The sequence below is a fragment of the Scyliorhinus canicula genome, chromosome 9 (genome assembly GCF_902713615.1).
Source record: "Scyliorhinus canicula chromosome 9, sScyCan1.1, whole genome shotgun sequence".
In the NCBI taxonomy this organism is placed as follows: domain Eukaryota; kingdom Metazoa; phylum Chordata; class Chondrichthyes; order Carcharhiniformes; family Scyliorhinidae; genus Scyliorhinus; species Scyliorhinus canicula.
In genome coordinates, this window is record NC_052154.1 from 28,994,697 (window position 1) to 29,008,955 (window position 14,259).

A 14,259-nucleotide genomic window follows, 5' to 3' on the forward strand; every position below is an offset into this window, starting at 1 on the left:
ATAGGCCCGGGCCTGGCAGTGGCCTCCTGTGGGGCATCTAGACCTCTGGTTCACCCATGGCCTGTGCTCACACCAGGACCAGCAACCACAAGCCCCACAACGGCCTGGCTCACCCTCTTGGACTCCGGGGAAGACTCCTGCCCGGAGGCTTGTTCTTCAGCCACTAGGTTGGGCTTTTATGACGTTCAGTCCAGGGCAAGGTGGCAGGCCAGGAGGGATCCCAGGACAAGAGGAGGCACGCTCTGATGTGTTCACCTCCATTCCCTATGTCTCCTGCACTCCTCACTCTACGCTTTCGTGGGAGAGCGCGATTTGGTCATCCTGTTGCAAAGTTAGAGAAGGTTCAGCCAGCAGCTTCTTCTGCGAGGCCGCATTGTGAATGCCATTAAACAAGCCATCATGCAGCATTTCAGATAAGGCAAAGCCATATGCATACAATTCAACAATTTGCGCAGGCTCAGTAAGAACCCGGTGATGGTCTCTCACAACTCTTTCTGGGGTATTAAACCGGTACCGGTGTACTATTACCGACGGGGTGGGATTAAAATGTTGCCCCACTAATTCCATAAACTCATTGAAAGTTTTAGTGTCTGGGGCCGCTGGGTTGGTAAGGTTCTGTATCACTCCAAACATAGAAGAACAACAAGCAGTAAGCAAAATGACTACCTGACGGTCATTCTCCACAATATTATTGGCCTTGAAAAAGTAACATATCCATTGTGCATGCTGATTTCAGTCTTCCAGACGAGGATCAAACATGTCCAAACATCCGAAAAGAGGCACGATGGGAAAAAAAATCTCAAACCTGTATCCAAAAAATATGGGGAGGTGGCTCAGCAACGTCGATAGTGAACCAGTCTTAATCCTCGTCGCCAGTTTTGTAAGGGGCAATAAAAGGAGTCCACACCCAAGTTGCAGGAAAGATTAAATTTATTTTATTTGACACATTAACTATTATGTACAGCTCCAGTAGTTCCCTACTGGGTCTTCTCTAGTTGGTACTGACTGGCCGACTCTATTTATACAAAGGCATATAACTGTGTTAAGGGTCCCCTGCCCCCTTATCGGGGGAGCTCATATTCTGCAAGCTCCACGGGACAGTGGGTCTTCCCTACCCCGTGAGACCCATGTGGGTTATATAACATCAGTAAATCTTGCAGTCTAACTATCTTCGTCCAGAGCAAACCTGACATAATGATTGTAAAGGATTTGTATGATCTCCTTTATGCAGAAATGTGCAGTGGACTGAGATGCTACTGCACAGGTTCCTTATTGATCTATGAAAAGACCCACAGGCAAAGATATGGAGTGTATCAGTGACTTTCAATGCCACTGGCCTCCATCCCTGGGGACGTCAGGCCTTCCCCAAGACTGTGACACATGTGATCGACCAGAGCTCAGGATGAGTGCAGATGTGCCTGGTTTTGTGTCTCGGTCATTTCTAAATAGTAATCTCTTCTACGTATACCCTCAGTCTGGCAAGTCGTCTCCATTGACCAGGTCTCTCCTCCTGACCTTCTTTATACTCTGGCTCCCGTATACCATGACCTTCAGGCAGGGCTTCTTGAACTGCGCTCAGCATCACCTCTCCATTGCATTAGGACCCTGACAAAGGCAGCATTGAGTCCTTCACCATTTCTGCTTTTTCCTTCTCTGAAATTAAATGTTGAAGATATTAATGATTAACAAGTCCTTCTCGCAGCACCACAGGAGTGTCAACACTTAACAACTGACTGCAAGCACCAAATGTGGACTTTCACAGAGTTCCCCATTGCACTGATGACGACAGTGGCCCCTCCCAAACCACCCACCAACCCCGCTCCAAGTCTCTGTGTGACCCATCTCTCCTCTGCCACACTAATAACCCCACCTTCCTATTCCAGAGTCTGTGTGCATTCCCTTCTATTAAAACATGTGTTTTCCCTTGGACCTCTTTGTTTATCAGTGTTTCATGCACCCTTTTTGGGCTCCAACTTCCCATGCCTCGGACTACCCTCTGCCTTCTATTGTTCACCATCCTCCTCCACCTCCTTGCTCTCTGCCTTCCATTATGTTCCCTTCCCGTAGCACAGCCTTTGCACAGCCTTCCTTCCCCATTTCCTCTTTTTGTTCATCATCCCCTTCTCTCACACCCCAATCCCAGTCAAAATGCTAATTTCTTAAAGTGGACTTCTGTCTGAGTCCCACTGCACAGCGGTGTCCTTGTGGACAATGGTAGCAGCCAGCGGAAGCAGAACACCCTTGCAAACCAGGGGCTGGTTTAGCTCACTCAGCTAAATCGCTGGCTTTTAAAGCAGACCAAGCAGGCCAGCAGCACGGTTCGATTCCCGTACCAGCCTCCCCGGACAGGTGCCGGAATGTGGCGACTAGGGGCTTTTCACAGTAACTTCATTGAAGCCTACTCGTGACAATAAGCGATTTTCATTTCATTCACCAACCCCAGGCACAATATTGGTCAGTGCATGAAAGCGGAGGCTTGCATAAGTACCGCAGCACAGTGGTGTAGGAAAAGAGTGGGAGGAGAGCAACCCTACAGCCCCAGCACTGTGGCGTTCATCGAAACAAAACCTGTTCAGCACTGTAGCAGGTAGGCTACATATGTTGCACTCACCTTGAAGTCATGTGCGATCTGAGAGACCCAAATAGTGCACGCCACACCTTTTCAAATGGGTTTCAGGCTAACGTAATTTTCCGCAGGTGTGACACAAATTGGAAGGCATCACGAGATTCCGATAAGCTTTATTGTGCAGTCATGAGATGGTAATAGATACAAATGGAGTTCACACCACTAGGCAACGGGATAAGCGATCTGCCATGAGCCGGCTTTTGGCACAATTGCAAATTATTTTTACACCGCTGGGTTTCCAAATTTTCGCCTACAGCTGGATGCGCTGCTCTCACCCGCCACAAAACCAGGCAGGATGGGAAAATTCCACCCTGAGTCTTTAGTCTTCACTAGTCAATTGAATTCTAATTTTTAAGACATATACAGAACGCTTCTGAGATTTACACTGCCGGTTTTTGCCGTTGCTTAAAAATGCATGTAAACATTTTTTTAAAATTGCATTGAGTTTGTTCCACGTTTCAATCAAAGAAGGACAGAGGTAAAAAGAATGACTGGAAGCAAAGTGAAAAAAAACAGATGAATGCAAGAGAGCTGCATAACTGCTTTGAAAATGTAATTGCGCTTCCTGTAAGTAAATGAAAGATGCAAGTACATAGTTGGCCCTTAGACTGTCTTGTATTAAATGAAATCAGCATTCAAGGAATGAAGAGTACTGTGCCTTAGGTGAACAGCATTTCTCTTCAGCACCCATAGTTAAAAAGGCACCTGTCTAAACAAAAGAATCGGGGTTTTTTTGCATAATAGCTTCTTTCTTTCTTAATTAAATGGAGCTTCAGGTGGATTAAGCAGCTTGCCTTAAACACAAATCACTGATCAGTATCTGCTTAAGGAACCATTTTGATTTGTTCTCAAAGATACTGTTTAGTGGAGTTTTCATTATAAGAAATATAGGTTACGGCTCAATCTATTTTCATTGCATGAACACTTCTATTAAAACAAGACACTGTATTCCTTTACTAGCTGTCTGTTCCCTGACACTCCCAGAGAGATGTGCATCAGCTGGACAAAAAGTGAATTCAGAATGTTGTCAGCCATGACAGTTGTTATATAGCATGCCATCGACAATGGCTAAAATTGCCATATTCATTACATCACCCCTTGTCCACACAGCCTGGCTTTAAATTGATGATGAAAAGTGTGTTAGTCAGTCCTTCAGCTATGTATTACAATTCATGTCGCCAGAGAGTGATTTTTCTTCCACCTTATTTCTATCATGGTCTCTGTTAGTGTCTATTCTTGATATTGGAATGTTTAGCTGGGTAATTAAGTGTAATGGAAAATTTAGACTGAAGTGGCTCTATTTCAGGAAGAGCCTTCTGTTAATAAATGACTACGGAAATGTTGTTTGACTTCATTTGAACAGGACACATACATTTTGTGTCAAACCAGACTGTTTTCTTCAATATGAATTTTAATAGCAATGGTGAATCGACTGAATGAATTGCTAGGCAAAGGGGTTAAAATATCGTTCATAAAACAAGAATCAAGCTCTACTAATTCTTTAGAGTCTATGAAAGAATTTTTGTACCATATAAATATAAAAATGATATATGAGTGAGTATTCTTCAAATATACAACTTTAATTATGGCTTGCAATGCAAGTTAGCAACCTGTCCTATATATATTATCAGCTTCACCAGCCCATGGTGCTGAAAATTATTTTTATTTGCCTGTAATTTATTTATTCAAAATTACCCATGCCTCAGTGTTGCAGTACTCGATTTCTAACAAGGTTGTGGAACTTGTAGAGTTCATAACATCTGTATGTCAAAATGTGTACCCATAAAATGGAAACCTGTGACAGTGCAAAACTATTTTGAGTGTAGATGGGCTAGAAGAAACATAAAACTAAACATTATTTCCTAAGTAGTACTTAGCACCCAAACCCAGTAGGCATGTCATCACTCCCCTCCGTGTCGAGGCTGAGTAAAGGAATATAAAATCTAGTGAAATTAAGAATTGATATTATAGTTTTTCAAAGAAATGTGCCCAAGTCTTAGCTAGAAAGAATTGTGGATGTTAACTAGAACATAGAACATTACAGCGCAGTACAGGCCCTTCGGCCCTCGATGTTGTGCCGACCTGTGAAACCACTCTAAATTCCATCTACACTATTCCCTTATCATCCATATATTTATCCAATGACCATTTAAATGCCCTTAATGTTGGCGAGTCCACTACTGTTGCAGGCAGGGCATTCCACGCCCTTACTACTCTCTGAGTAAAGAACCTACCTCTGATACCTGTCCTATATCTATCGCCCCTCAATTTAAAGCTATGTCCCCTCATGCTAGCCATCACCATCCGAGGAGAAAGGCTCACACTATTCACCCTATCTAATCCTCTGATCATCTTGTATGCCTCAATTAAGTCACCTCTTAACCTTCTTCTCTCGAACGAAAACAGCCTCAAGTCCTTCAGCCTTTCCTCGTAAGATCTTCCCTCCATACCAGGCAACATCCTTGTAAACTCCTCTGTACCCTTTCCAATGCTTCCACATCCTTCGTATAATGCGGCGACCAGAACTATTTGTATCAAAGGTAGCCTCTCTTCATCGGGTATTCATGGCACTTTGCAGAGGATCCATTGCTTCAGGTTACCGCTGAATAATCTTGGAGATTAACCATGAAAAGAATAGAATGAAATTCTAGATTCTGCAGAACTATTCTCACTTGGGCAAAAACCCTTTACATTCATCCTCTTTACATTTTTGTAACTGAGTTACCAAGTTTTAAAAGGCACCCTAATCACTCAGGCTCGCAAACTTGCACAGAGTGCTGGATCAGGTGAGGAAAGCAGTGTGAAATTCGCTGGTTTCACAGCTGCCTTTTCTAGCCAGATCAAACAGCATTCTGTGCAATTTCAAAGTGCTGGCGAGGATCATACAGTAGGGCCTAAACTTGCTGACAAAGCTGGAATTCAGAGATCGGGGCCACAAAGGGTGCCCCAATCTCAAAGTGAACAAGACTCCGGTCAGACAAGGGGAACACCCCCAATCCTCAAACACAGAGGGCCTACCTCCCCCGTCAGGTTGACACCGCCCGCACTGCCCAACCATGTTGACACCATCCAGGGGCTACATTCACCTCCATGCCCTTGGCATGATTTTCATGACTGATCTCCGTTTTTGGAAACCGGCGTGATTCCCTCCAGCGTGTTGGCAGGGGGGGAACGGAACGTTCAACAATCCCAGAAGCAACAGTGTTAAGCCGTTTCATAAATAATATTCAAATGTAGTAATTTCATGGTAATGGGGGGGTGAGCTTCACAACTGAAATCCCAGCCCCACAAATCCTTTTATGGCCCTCTCACGAGAGTTAACGGCCATAACGAGATTTTCACCTGTGCGACCGAGTCCTGAGGATCTCGCCATGTGACCGTCAATGTAATTGATTATTTTCTTGGATTATTTTACTGATTCGTTTGCATTTTTTCATCACTGGAATAGATGTACCATGGACATGTAATGGCACAGCCTTAAAGATTTTATGATAATGCATTGATAATAACAAAAATGATTCAAAAATTAATGTCTAAGAATCCCTGTGAAGACTATGGATACATTTAACGAAAAATAGCACTCATTTCATTTAAAAAAGATGAACCCAGATTTTGTGATCAATGGCAAAGTGACAGCGCTTTCCACTGACCTCGAAGGAAGTTGCCCACATGAATTGGTTAAGTTGAATCTGGTACCAAGTTGAAGGGATCTCCATAAGTCCAGAAACGGATATATCATTAAGCAGTGTAAGCAGCCAATCATATTGGAGAATTCTCAAAGACAGCATACCAGGAAATAAAATGCACTAATCATACTTCACTTAATACCAGTTTTACAAAAAATAAAATAAAGATTGGGACATCTGCATTAAAAGCTGAATTGTCATAAACAGACTTTGGAAAAAAATATATGAAATGAAAATCGCTTATTGTCATGAGTAGTCTTCAATGAAGTTACTGTGAAAAGCCCCTAGTCGCCACATTCCGGCGCCTGTCCGGGGAGGCTGGTACGGGAATCGAACCGTGCTGCTGGCCTGCTTGGTCTGCTTTAAAAGCCAGCGATTTAGCCTGGTGAGCTAAACCAGCCCCTGGTTTTAAGCTGGAATTTTTCTCATAATGAAGAAAAGCAACATTACTCAAATACAAAAGCAGTTTACCAGGGCCAGAGAAATTACAACATAGAACAACATAGAACATACAGTGCAGAAGGAGGCCATTCGGCCCATCGAGTCTGCACCGACCCACTTAAGCGCTCACATCCACCTTGTCCCCCTAACCCAAAAACGCTCCTAACCTTTTTGGACACTAAGGGCGATTTAGCATGTCCAATCCGCCTAACCTGCATGTCTTTGGACTGTGGGAGGAAACCGGAGCACCCGGAGGAAACCCACGCAGACGCAGGGAGAATGTGCAGACTCCGCACAGACAGTGACCCAGCAGGGACCCTGGCGCTGTGAAGCCACAGTGCTAACCACTATGCTGCCATGCTGCTCATGAGTATTCTCATAAGTATGACTTTATACACCTTTATATATCCAGTTAATCCAATTAACATGGGTAAACTTTCCACATGTTTTCACAGCAATATTACATGTACATGGAGAAATTCCCATCAATTCAGTGATTTCTAGAAAATTGATGTCACCTTGTGTCGGAGCAGAGAGTCACCAACAGCAGCTTCAACTCTTCCATATTTAACTACAGGCCACACAGATCTTGCTGTTAGTTTCACATTTTAATGACAGCAAGCAATGACAGTTTTCATTACAATTGCAAAATCCAGACCATTGTAACTTTGTGTTCGGCCTATGCCAAAACCTCTCTGAAATTAAGTTGCCCAAAAGCAGTCAGTATGACCACCCCATCAATTTTCCATCCATCTGTGCTGGGAATTCTCTTGTGTCTGCTGAGCAGTTTTCCCCCCATATCTATGCAGACAGAAATAGGAAGTCAATATGTAAAGTCACAAACCCACGCTCCAGCTCACTATCACTGCACCATCAGTATTTTTATTGTTAGACATGACGTTTAAATTTATTGCAGTCAGTTTATTCTAACCTACATTTTTTTGGATTGTTTTAGCTTGAGACCTTACGAAAGTCCCTGCATGGTGCAAGGTCAGACAGCTCAAGATTACATCGAGAAAGTGAGTTGGTTGTAGCAAATGTTAATCAGTGGGTAAAGGACCAAAAGTAAGTACATTTTTTAAAAATAATTTCAATTTATTTTATTATCTGCAAAAACATACCAATTAAGTCATGAAACTGATTAACATCCTGGAATGTTTCAAATGTGTGTGCTATTGAGCTCGCAGTTCAGGAGCTTTGCCCAATACTGGAGCATAAACATCTGAGCAAATGCTGAGACAGTGGATTATTGTTGTGAGAATTAATAAACAGAACTAATGATTCCTTCTATGTTGATTTAATGTAGGTCTGATACTTCAATTATCAAAATACTTGTTTTTTTTGCATATCTTCACTCTTTTCGCCCTTGAAGAATAGTGTGGTGTGTTGGAAGCATTTTGCAGACTGATTGCAACATGCTGTCTCCCACATGAAAGCTCCTTCTGTGGCCAATAAATCCTAGAGTTGGACTTGAACCCAGGGCCTTCTAGCACTTGGGTCTTTCCTGTGTTACCAATCCAGCCACTCAGGCTGCCAAAATGCTTATTGCGCCCTCTCCAATCATGTCTAATCCCATATCTAAGAAAATATTAAAAATGAGCGGGTATTTTCCCCTTTTACCTGATTTATTTAAAATAAAATAGATGCAATAAATCGTGCATAAAAACAAACTTATCATTATGGGATGAAATGTAATGTGACAAAATTTGTTCACAATATCAGCAGCTAGTGATGGTAAAGGGAAAATGACACAATAGACTATATGAACCTGGATGACTAACTTCACTCAAAAGGATTATTAAGTATTTTTATATTGAATAAAACTCTCTGGGAATGCATCCTTTATGAGAACAGATAAACTTCACCAACCATTCAAGCTATGTTCTCATCATTCATAACATAATCTCTACCTCTTGAGTCTATTGCATCTTTATTTTGTATATCTTAAATATATTTAAATCAAACTAGAACTGGATGTTAAAAATTGACTTGAGTGAAAACCTTGCTTTTAAGGTAATTCCAAACTATCCATTACTAAACAAAATGCCAGAATTGAGTGTTGTTTTTGAGCAGTGTTTTGTTGTACCCTGTGATTGGTCTACGAGAACATTGTGATTGTTGCTAAGTAACCACCCAGTCCAGTGTTACTGAGTAATGTGACTGACATTGTCTAATCGCATCACAGAAATAAGCAGCATCACAAAGCTCATCCCATTGATGGTGCGATACCATTAGCCTTAGGTTAAATCAATTAATACAAAAATAATCTAATAAAGGGATCATTGTGTGTCGCACGCACATCATGTAATGCTTAGCAACAAAATTGCATCAATCACGTGACTTTGATATGAATCCGATTATTGTGCTGTCTGTCACACCATTTCTGATCAAGAGGAGGATTGTGAATCAATTGAAATACTGGCATGGTTAAATTGGGTCCAGCGCTGCCCTGAGTGTGTGTATTTTATTCGGTAGGATCGAGTGTCTGCTTTGGCCCCTATTCCTGAGCTCACAAATAAACTTCACAAACCGTTCAAGCTATGTTTTCATCATTCATGACATAATCTAAAACCCCTTGAGTACGTTGTTATCTTTATTCTGTACATATTAAATGTATTTTATATCAGAATTGAATGTTTAAAATTGAATTAAATGGCCCAGGCCAATCCCTAACTATAGATAGCCATTTTGAAGAATGACTATTCACCAAGTCTGAATGGCAGAAAAGTCACTGATTTGGTTTATTTGATAAAAAATAAATCCAGCATAACTAATGCAACCTAGAAATGAAACAGGTAAAATAATGGGCAGGATTCTCCATTTGGGAGATTAAGGGCTGCATTCTCCGAATTCCAGGCTATGTCTGGAGGATCCGTGGCGTTTTACGTTTAAAAAATCGGCAGCGCCCCAGCACTGATCCCCCAACCGGTGAGGGATTAGCAGCCGTGCCACATAAAACGCCCGGCTTCCACAACAGAAACGGCCGGAGAATTGCCAGGTCCGTGGCTGCAGATGCACACAGCGACAACCTGCAGCAGTCTCGCCGTACAAAATGGCGCCGGCCGTGCACGGACCCAACATGTCAGATAGTGCTTCCCTGGGCACCCCCTCACCATCCCCCAGGAAACCCCCCAACCAGTCCCCCAGCCCTCGCCAAAGCCCCCCTGGCCAGCAGCATGGTTCGCGCCCAACTGTGGTGGTGCTGGACAGAGTCCGCAGTCGCCATGCCTGGTTCCTGACCGCTAAGACCATAAGTCAACCGCGCGGTCGAGAACCCCATCCATTGGGGGCGGAGCATCGGGGGGGAGGGCGTTCAGGTGACATCTTGCGGCCGTCCCAACGACATGCGGCCTGCTCTTCGATGATGCCGATTTGGAGGGGGCGGAACATCTGAAAACAAGCGCCGCCCCTGAATCCATCGTAAAAAGGGATTCTCCACCCGATCGCCTAATACAAAAAGGTTGTCGGGGAACGGAGAATCCTGCCCTAAGTGTTAACGCTGGGACAGAATTGCATTTGATTTGCGTTCCCTTTGGGGGCAAGACTCGGTAAGAGAGTCAGGACATGCAAATGGATCAGCACTCTGCGGAAGTGAATTCAGGGCAATTCCCAGCCCAACATGCATTCTAACTGCTGGAGCCTGAGTTAACGCTAAAGAGTCTGGCTGCTGTAAAATGTTTTAAGCATTCCACTTACCACACATTCACTGCAGCCATGAAGATGGCTCACAGAAGAACTGCTCCCTCGAGGTCGGAAGTTCTAGGTGGACCCATACTCCATGCCAGTGATGAGCAGAGAGATAGGCGCCCTCTCGCCCAGAGTGGGTTGCAGACTCAAGCCTGTCTTCCTGAACACCGCCTGGGAAGTGGTGGCAGAGGCAGTCAGCACTGTAAGCCTCACCAGGAGGAGACAGCTGGGGATCTGGAGGGGTGGGAGTCACTGGTGAGGCCTCTGCCCTGAGAGGGCTCCACAGGTCACAGTGCAGGTGTCTGCTGGTTGGGGCGAGCTCTGCTGACCACCTGCTTCATCTGCAGTGAAATGAAATGAAATGAAAATCGCTTATTGTCACGTGTAGGCTTCAATGAAGTTACTGTGAAAAGCCCCTAGTCGCCACATTCCGGCGCCTGTCCAGGGAGGCTGGTACGGGAATCAAACCGTGCTGCTGGCCGGCTTGGTCTGCTTTAAAAGCCAGTGATTTAGCCCAGTGAGCTAAGTGGGGCAGCACTTCTGAGGAGTGCCATCACCTGTTGGCCCCTGATTGACTTGACTACACCCATCCCCTTGATGATACAGCTGGAATATGAGGGTATCCAGATGGATGGCCTGGGTGGAGTCTCAATTGACCAGAGACCTTCTGAGCATTCAAAGCACAGAGGCAGCACTCAGTTGTGTGAGCAGCCAGGAGCCTGTAAGTAGCACCAAAGGGGTGTGTTTAAAAGACAGACTGCAGCAATGGCAATCTGAGGCCACCCAGATTCCAAGGGGGACACTGAGTCCATGAACTTGGCACCAAGTTGCTCCCTGCCTCTGCCACCAACCCGTGCTGCCACCCCCCCCCCCCCCCCCCCCTCCCAACAAGCCTGACAGTTTTCAATAGATTTCAGTGTCTTTTTAGCCCTCCTCCACAGCCATGGAGCCCTGTACCAATTTATAAATACCTGTAGTAATTCGCGCCTGCGAGACTTCTGCCTGAGAAGGGTGGAGCATCGCGGAAGAGCGGAGAATGGCTGATTTGCTAATTGCATTTAAATACATGCAAGTGCCGGTCTTGCATGTCGTGTGTCGTCCCCCCCCCGGGCACGGGGGCAAACCTTGCTTTTGCTCCCAGGGAGGCATGGCTCTGGAATTGGTGCTGGGCACAAACCTCGATTTGCATGTGGCACCCAATTCACCGCCCGATCGCGATTTGCGTTTCTGATATAGCGAGTAGTGAGGCGGAGAAACCAGCCCAATATTTATGAATATATGCTGATATTTACCTAACACAAAACCTTAGTAAAAGCAACTCCAACCAGATTAGAGCAAGTTGATGCAAATCTTTTAAAAAGGTGGAAATGGCTGCTTATTTTTCTTTTTGTCTCAATGTTTTGCCATGATCAGTGTCAGGTGGGTGACCCTCTGGTGTATGTTACAAAAACTCCTGCAAATTTGACATTTTAAAACATTTAACAAAATTATTCAATTATTAGGTTTTTCTCTCATAACATGATAAGCATAGAAAAAGCTAAGTGCTTGAATTCTGACACGAAAGCTGAAAAGGTAAAAAATATGCAGCATGTAAAACAGAACCTTACTGATGCTTTCAATCGACATCACCCGAGGTACCTTCCTGGCCAAAATATCATTCCTTGTTGGTTCTTTATAATGTTCTTTCTGTATATTTTCTGTACAGATTATAATTAATTAAAACACTTTTTTAAAAAACAGGCAAGCCAATGAGAAACTTGGAAATAAGATCAAAGAGCAAACAAAGCAAATCCTCCAACTAACAACTGCAAAAGAGTAAGTACTGGCACTGGGAACTGGCTAATGTAAATGTCAGACTTTCCTGTATTGGTCTTAGGGTTGCTAGTATTTTTTATTTTTTTATTGTACTCTATCTGTGATGGCTGATAACGCAACCTTTGGATAGAAAGGGGAATCAGTTAAATACCTTTCAGCCACAATTATTTATTGGCTTACCAGGACAGGTATGAACAAAAGTATTTTTAGCAGTAGACTGCCAGACTGATCAAAACCAGACAGTTCAATCACTACTCTGTCCATTAAGATAGGGGATGTTACAACTGAGAAAGTAACTTTTTCTTAACCAGGTCAGTGATGATGTTGTTAAATGACGTTCAGCACTTATGTTTTGCTTTCTTCTTCACATCTACCCAGCTTCCCCAAGACTGTTTATATCCCTGACATGTCTTATGATTCATTTGACCTTTGCACATATTAATTAGTGTCTTCCCACTTCTGCTTAGTCGTGAGTCTGAATTTTACAGTCCCATTGTGGCGGGGCCATAAAATGTGGCGAGCTGTTCATACGTCCACTGACTTTGGCAGGACCGGGAATCCCGCTGGTGGCAGGGGCTGTACAATGATGCCCCCTGAAAGCTTATTGCATTGCTGTAACTTGAAAACAACAAGTACATCAATAGAGAAGGTTAGAACGCTCCATATTTTACTCACTATTCCAGATTTGATTTGGATTTTCTGGGGCCTTCGGTAACACAATGATTCGACTTTTCAAAGCTATTGGCGCTGGAACGCCTGCTCTGCAAAATCAGCATATTCGCAGCATATCCTCAGCAATGGACTGAGAGGACAATTTTAATATAATGAGCTGACATCATGTCGTGAAGCAAGGTTAGCCCATTTGTTGGCTAGCACAGAGAGTGCCTGCAAATCAACCATTTGTCCATTATGTTAAATGTTTAAACAGGAAACTGTTATAAAAACCCATCTTGTTTCGGGGAAGGAAATATGCTGTCCTTATCTGGTCTGGCCTACATGCAACCAACAGATATGTGGTCAACTTTTAAATGACTGAACTGACCTAGCAAGCCACTCAGTTGTATCAAACTATTACAGAAAAACTGAATAGGAATAAAATCAATGGACAGACTATCCAGCATTAACCTCGGCTCTGGACTTGACAAAGGCACACCCTGTCCAGTCAACCAAAGAAAACAGGAAATTAGACTTTATTTCCTCTGCATTAAGTATTATAACTTACCTGTATTCTCCAGGTGCTTTACAATTTTTAAATTCTGATTTTGCAATTTTGATACTATCCAACACAATATCCATTAGACTCAGGCATAATTGTAATTACACATCATTGCGGGGCTCAGTGACTTTTAGATTCTGTCACCGTGAGTGAGCAGTCCACCAGGTTGAGTTGTTTGGCTCTTATTTTCCTTTCCTGATTGGTATCTATGCAATGAGGTTACTTCCCAGATGAAACTGTCAGTGTCACACAAAGAACATCAAGCACTTAGCTTTACATGTGACTATGTTGTAGGTCAACCTACCCAACAGTTGATATTTCCTTTATTTAATAACAATAAAAGGTAGAGCATTTCAAAATCAAATCATTGTACATGGCTTCTTAATTGTAATTTTTTGGAGAGGGGATTAACCTACTATAAAATATCATGGCTCCGTGTTATTATAAATGTTGGTGCTTTCTATATGTGATACTCTGATGTCACTGCTTTTGCAGGCATTAGTGTTTCCCATTAATCAGGCCAGTTATTATTTTGTTATTTTATGATTGAAGCTGATAAAGATGGAGGGCGGAATTCTCAGCTCCCCACGCCGGGTGGGAGAATCGCGGGAGGGCCGGGCAACTCACGACACGCCCCCCTGGCGCCCCCCCGCAATTCTCCCACCCCCCGCTCGGAAGAATCGGCGCTCGCCGTTTTTCACGGCGACCGCCGATTCTCCGACCCGGATGGGCCGTGCGGCCTGACATTCCCGACCGGTTCACGACGGCGGCAACCACATCTGGCCGCT

The 14,259-nt window shown here is 43.7% G+C and overlaps 1 protein-coding gene across 4 annotated transcripts in view; it reads left to right on the top strand.

The window, feature by feature from the left end:
* LOC119971178 (myosin-3) overlaps positions 1–14,259 on the top strand; it is a 1,049,419-nt gene that overhangs the window by 935,869 nt on the left and 99,291 nt on the right. For all 4 annotated transcript variants that reach the window (XM_038806379.1, XM_038806381.1, XM_038806380.1 and 1 more), the window contains 2 exons: positions 7,709–7,818; positions 12,181–12,255. In XM_038806379.1, coding sequence (XP_038662307.1) covers positions 7,709–7,818; positions 12,181–12,255 — 185 coding nt within the window. The remainder of the gene's footprint in view (positions 1–7,708; positions 7,819–12,180; positions 12,256–14,259) is intronic.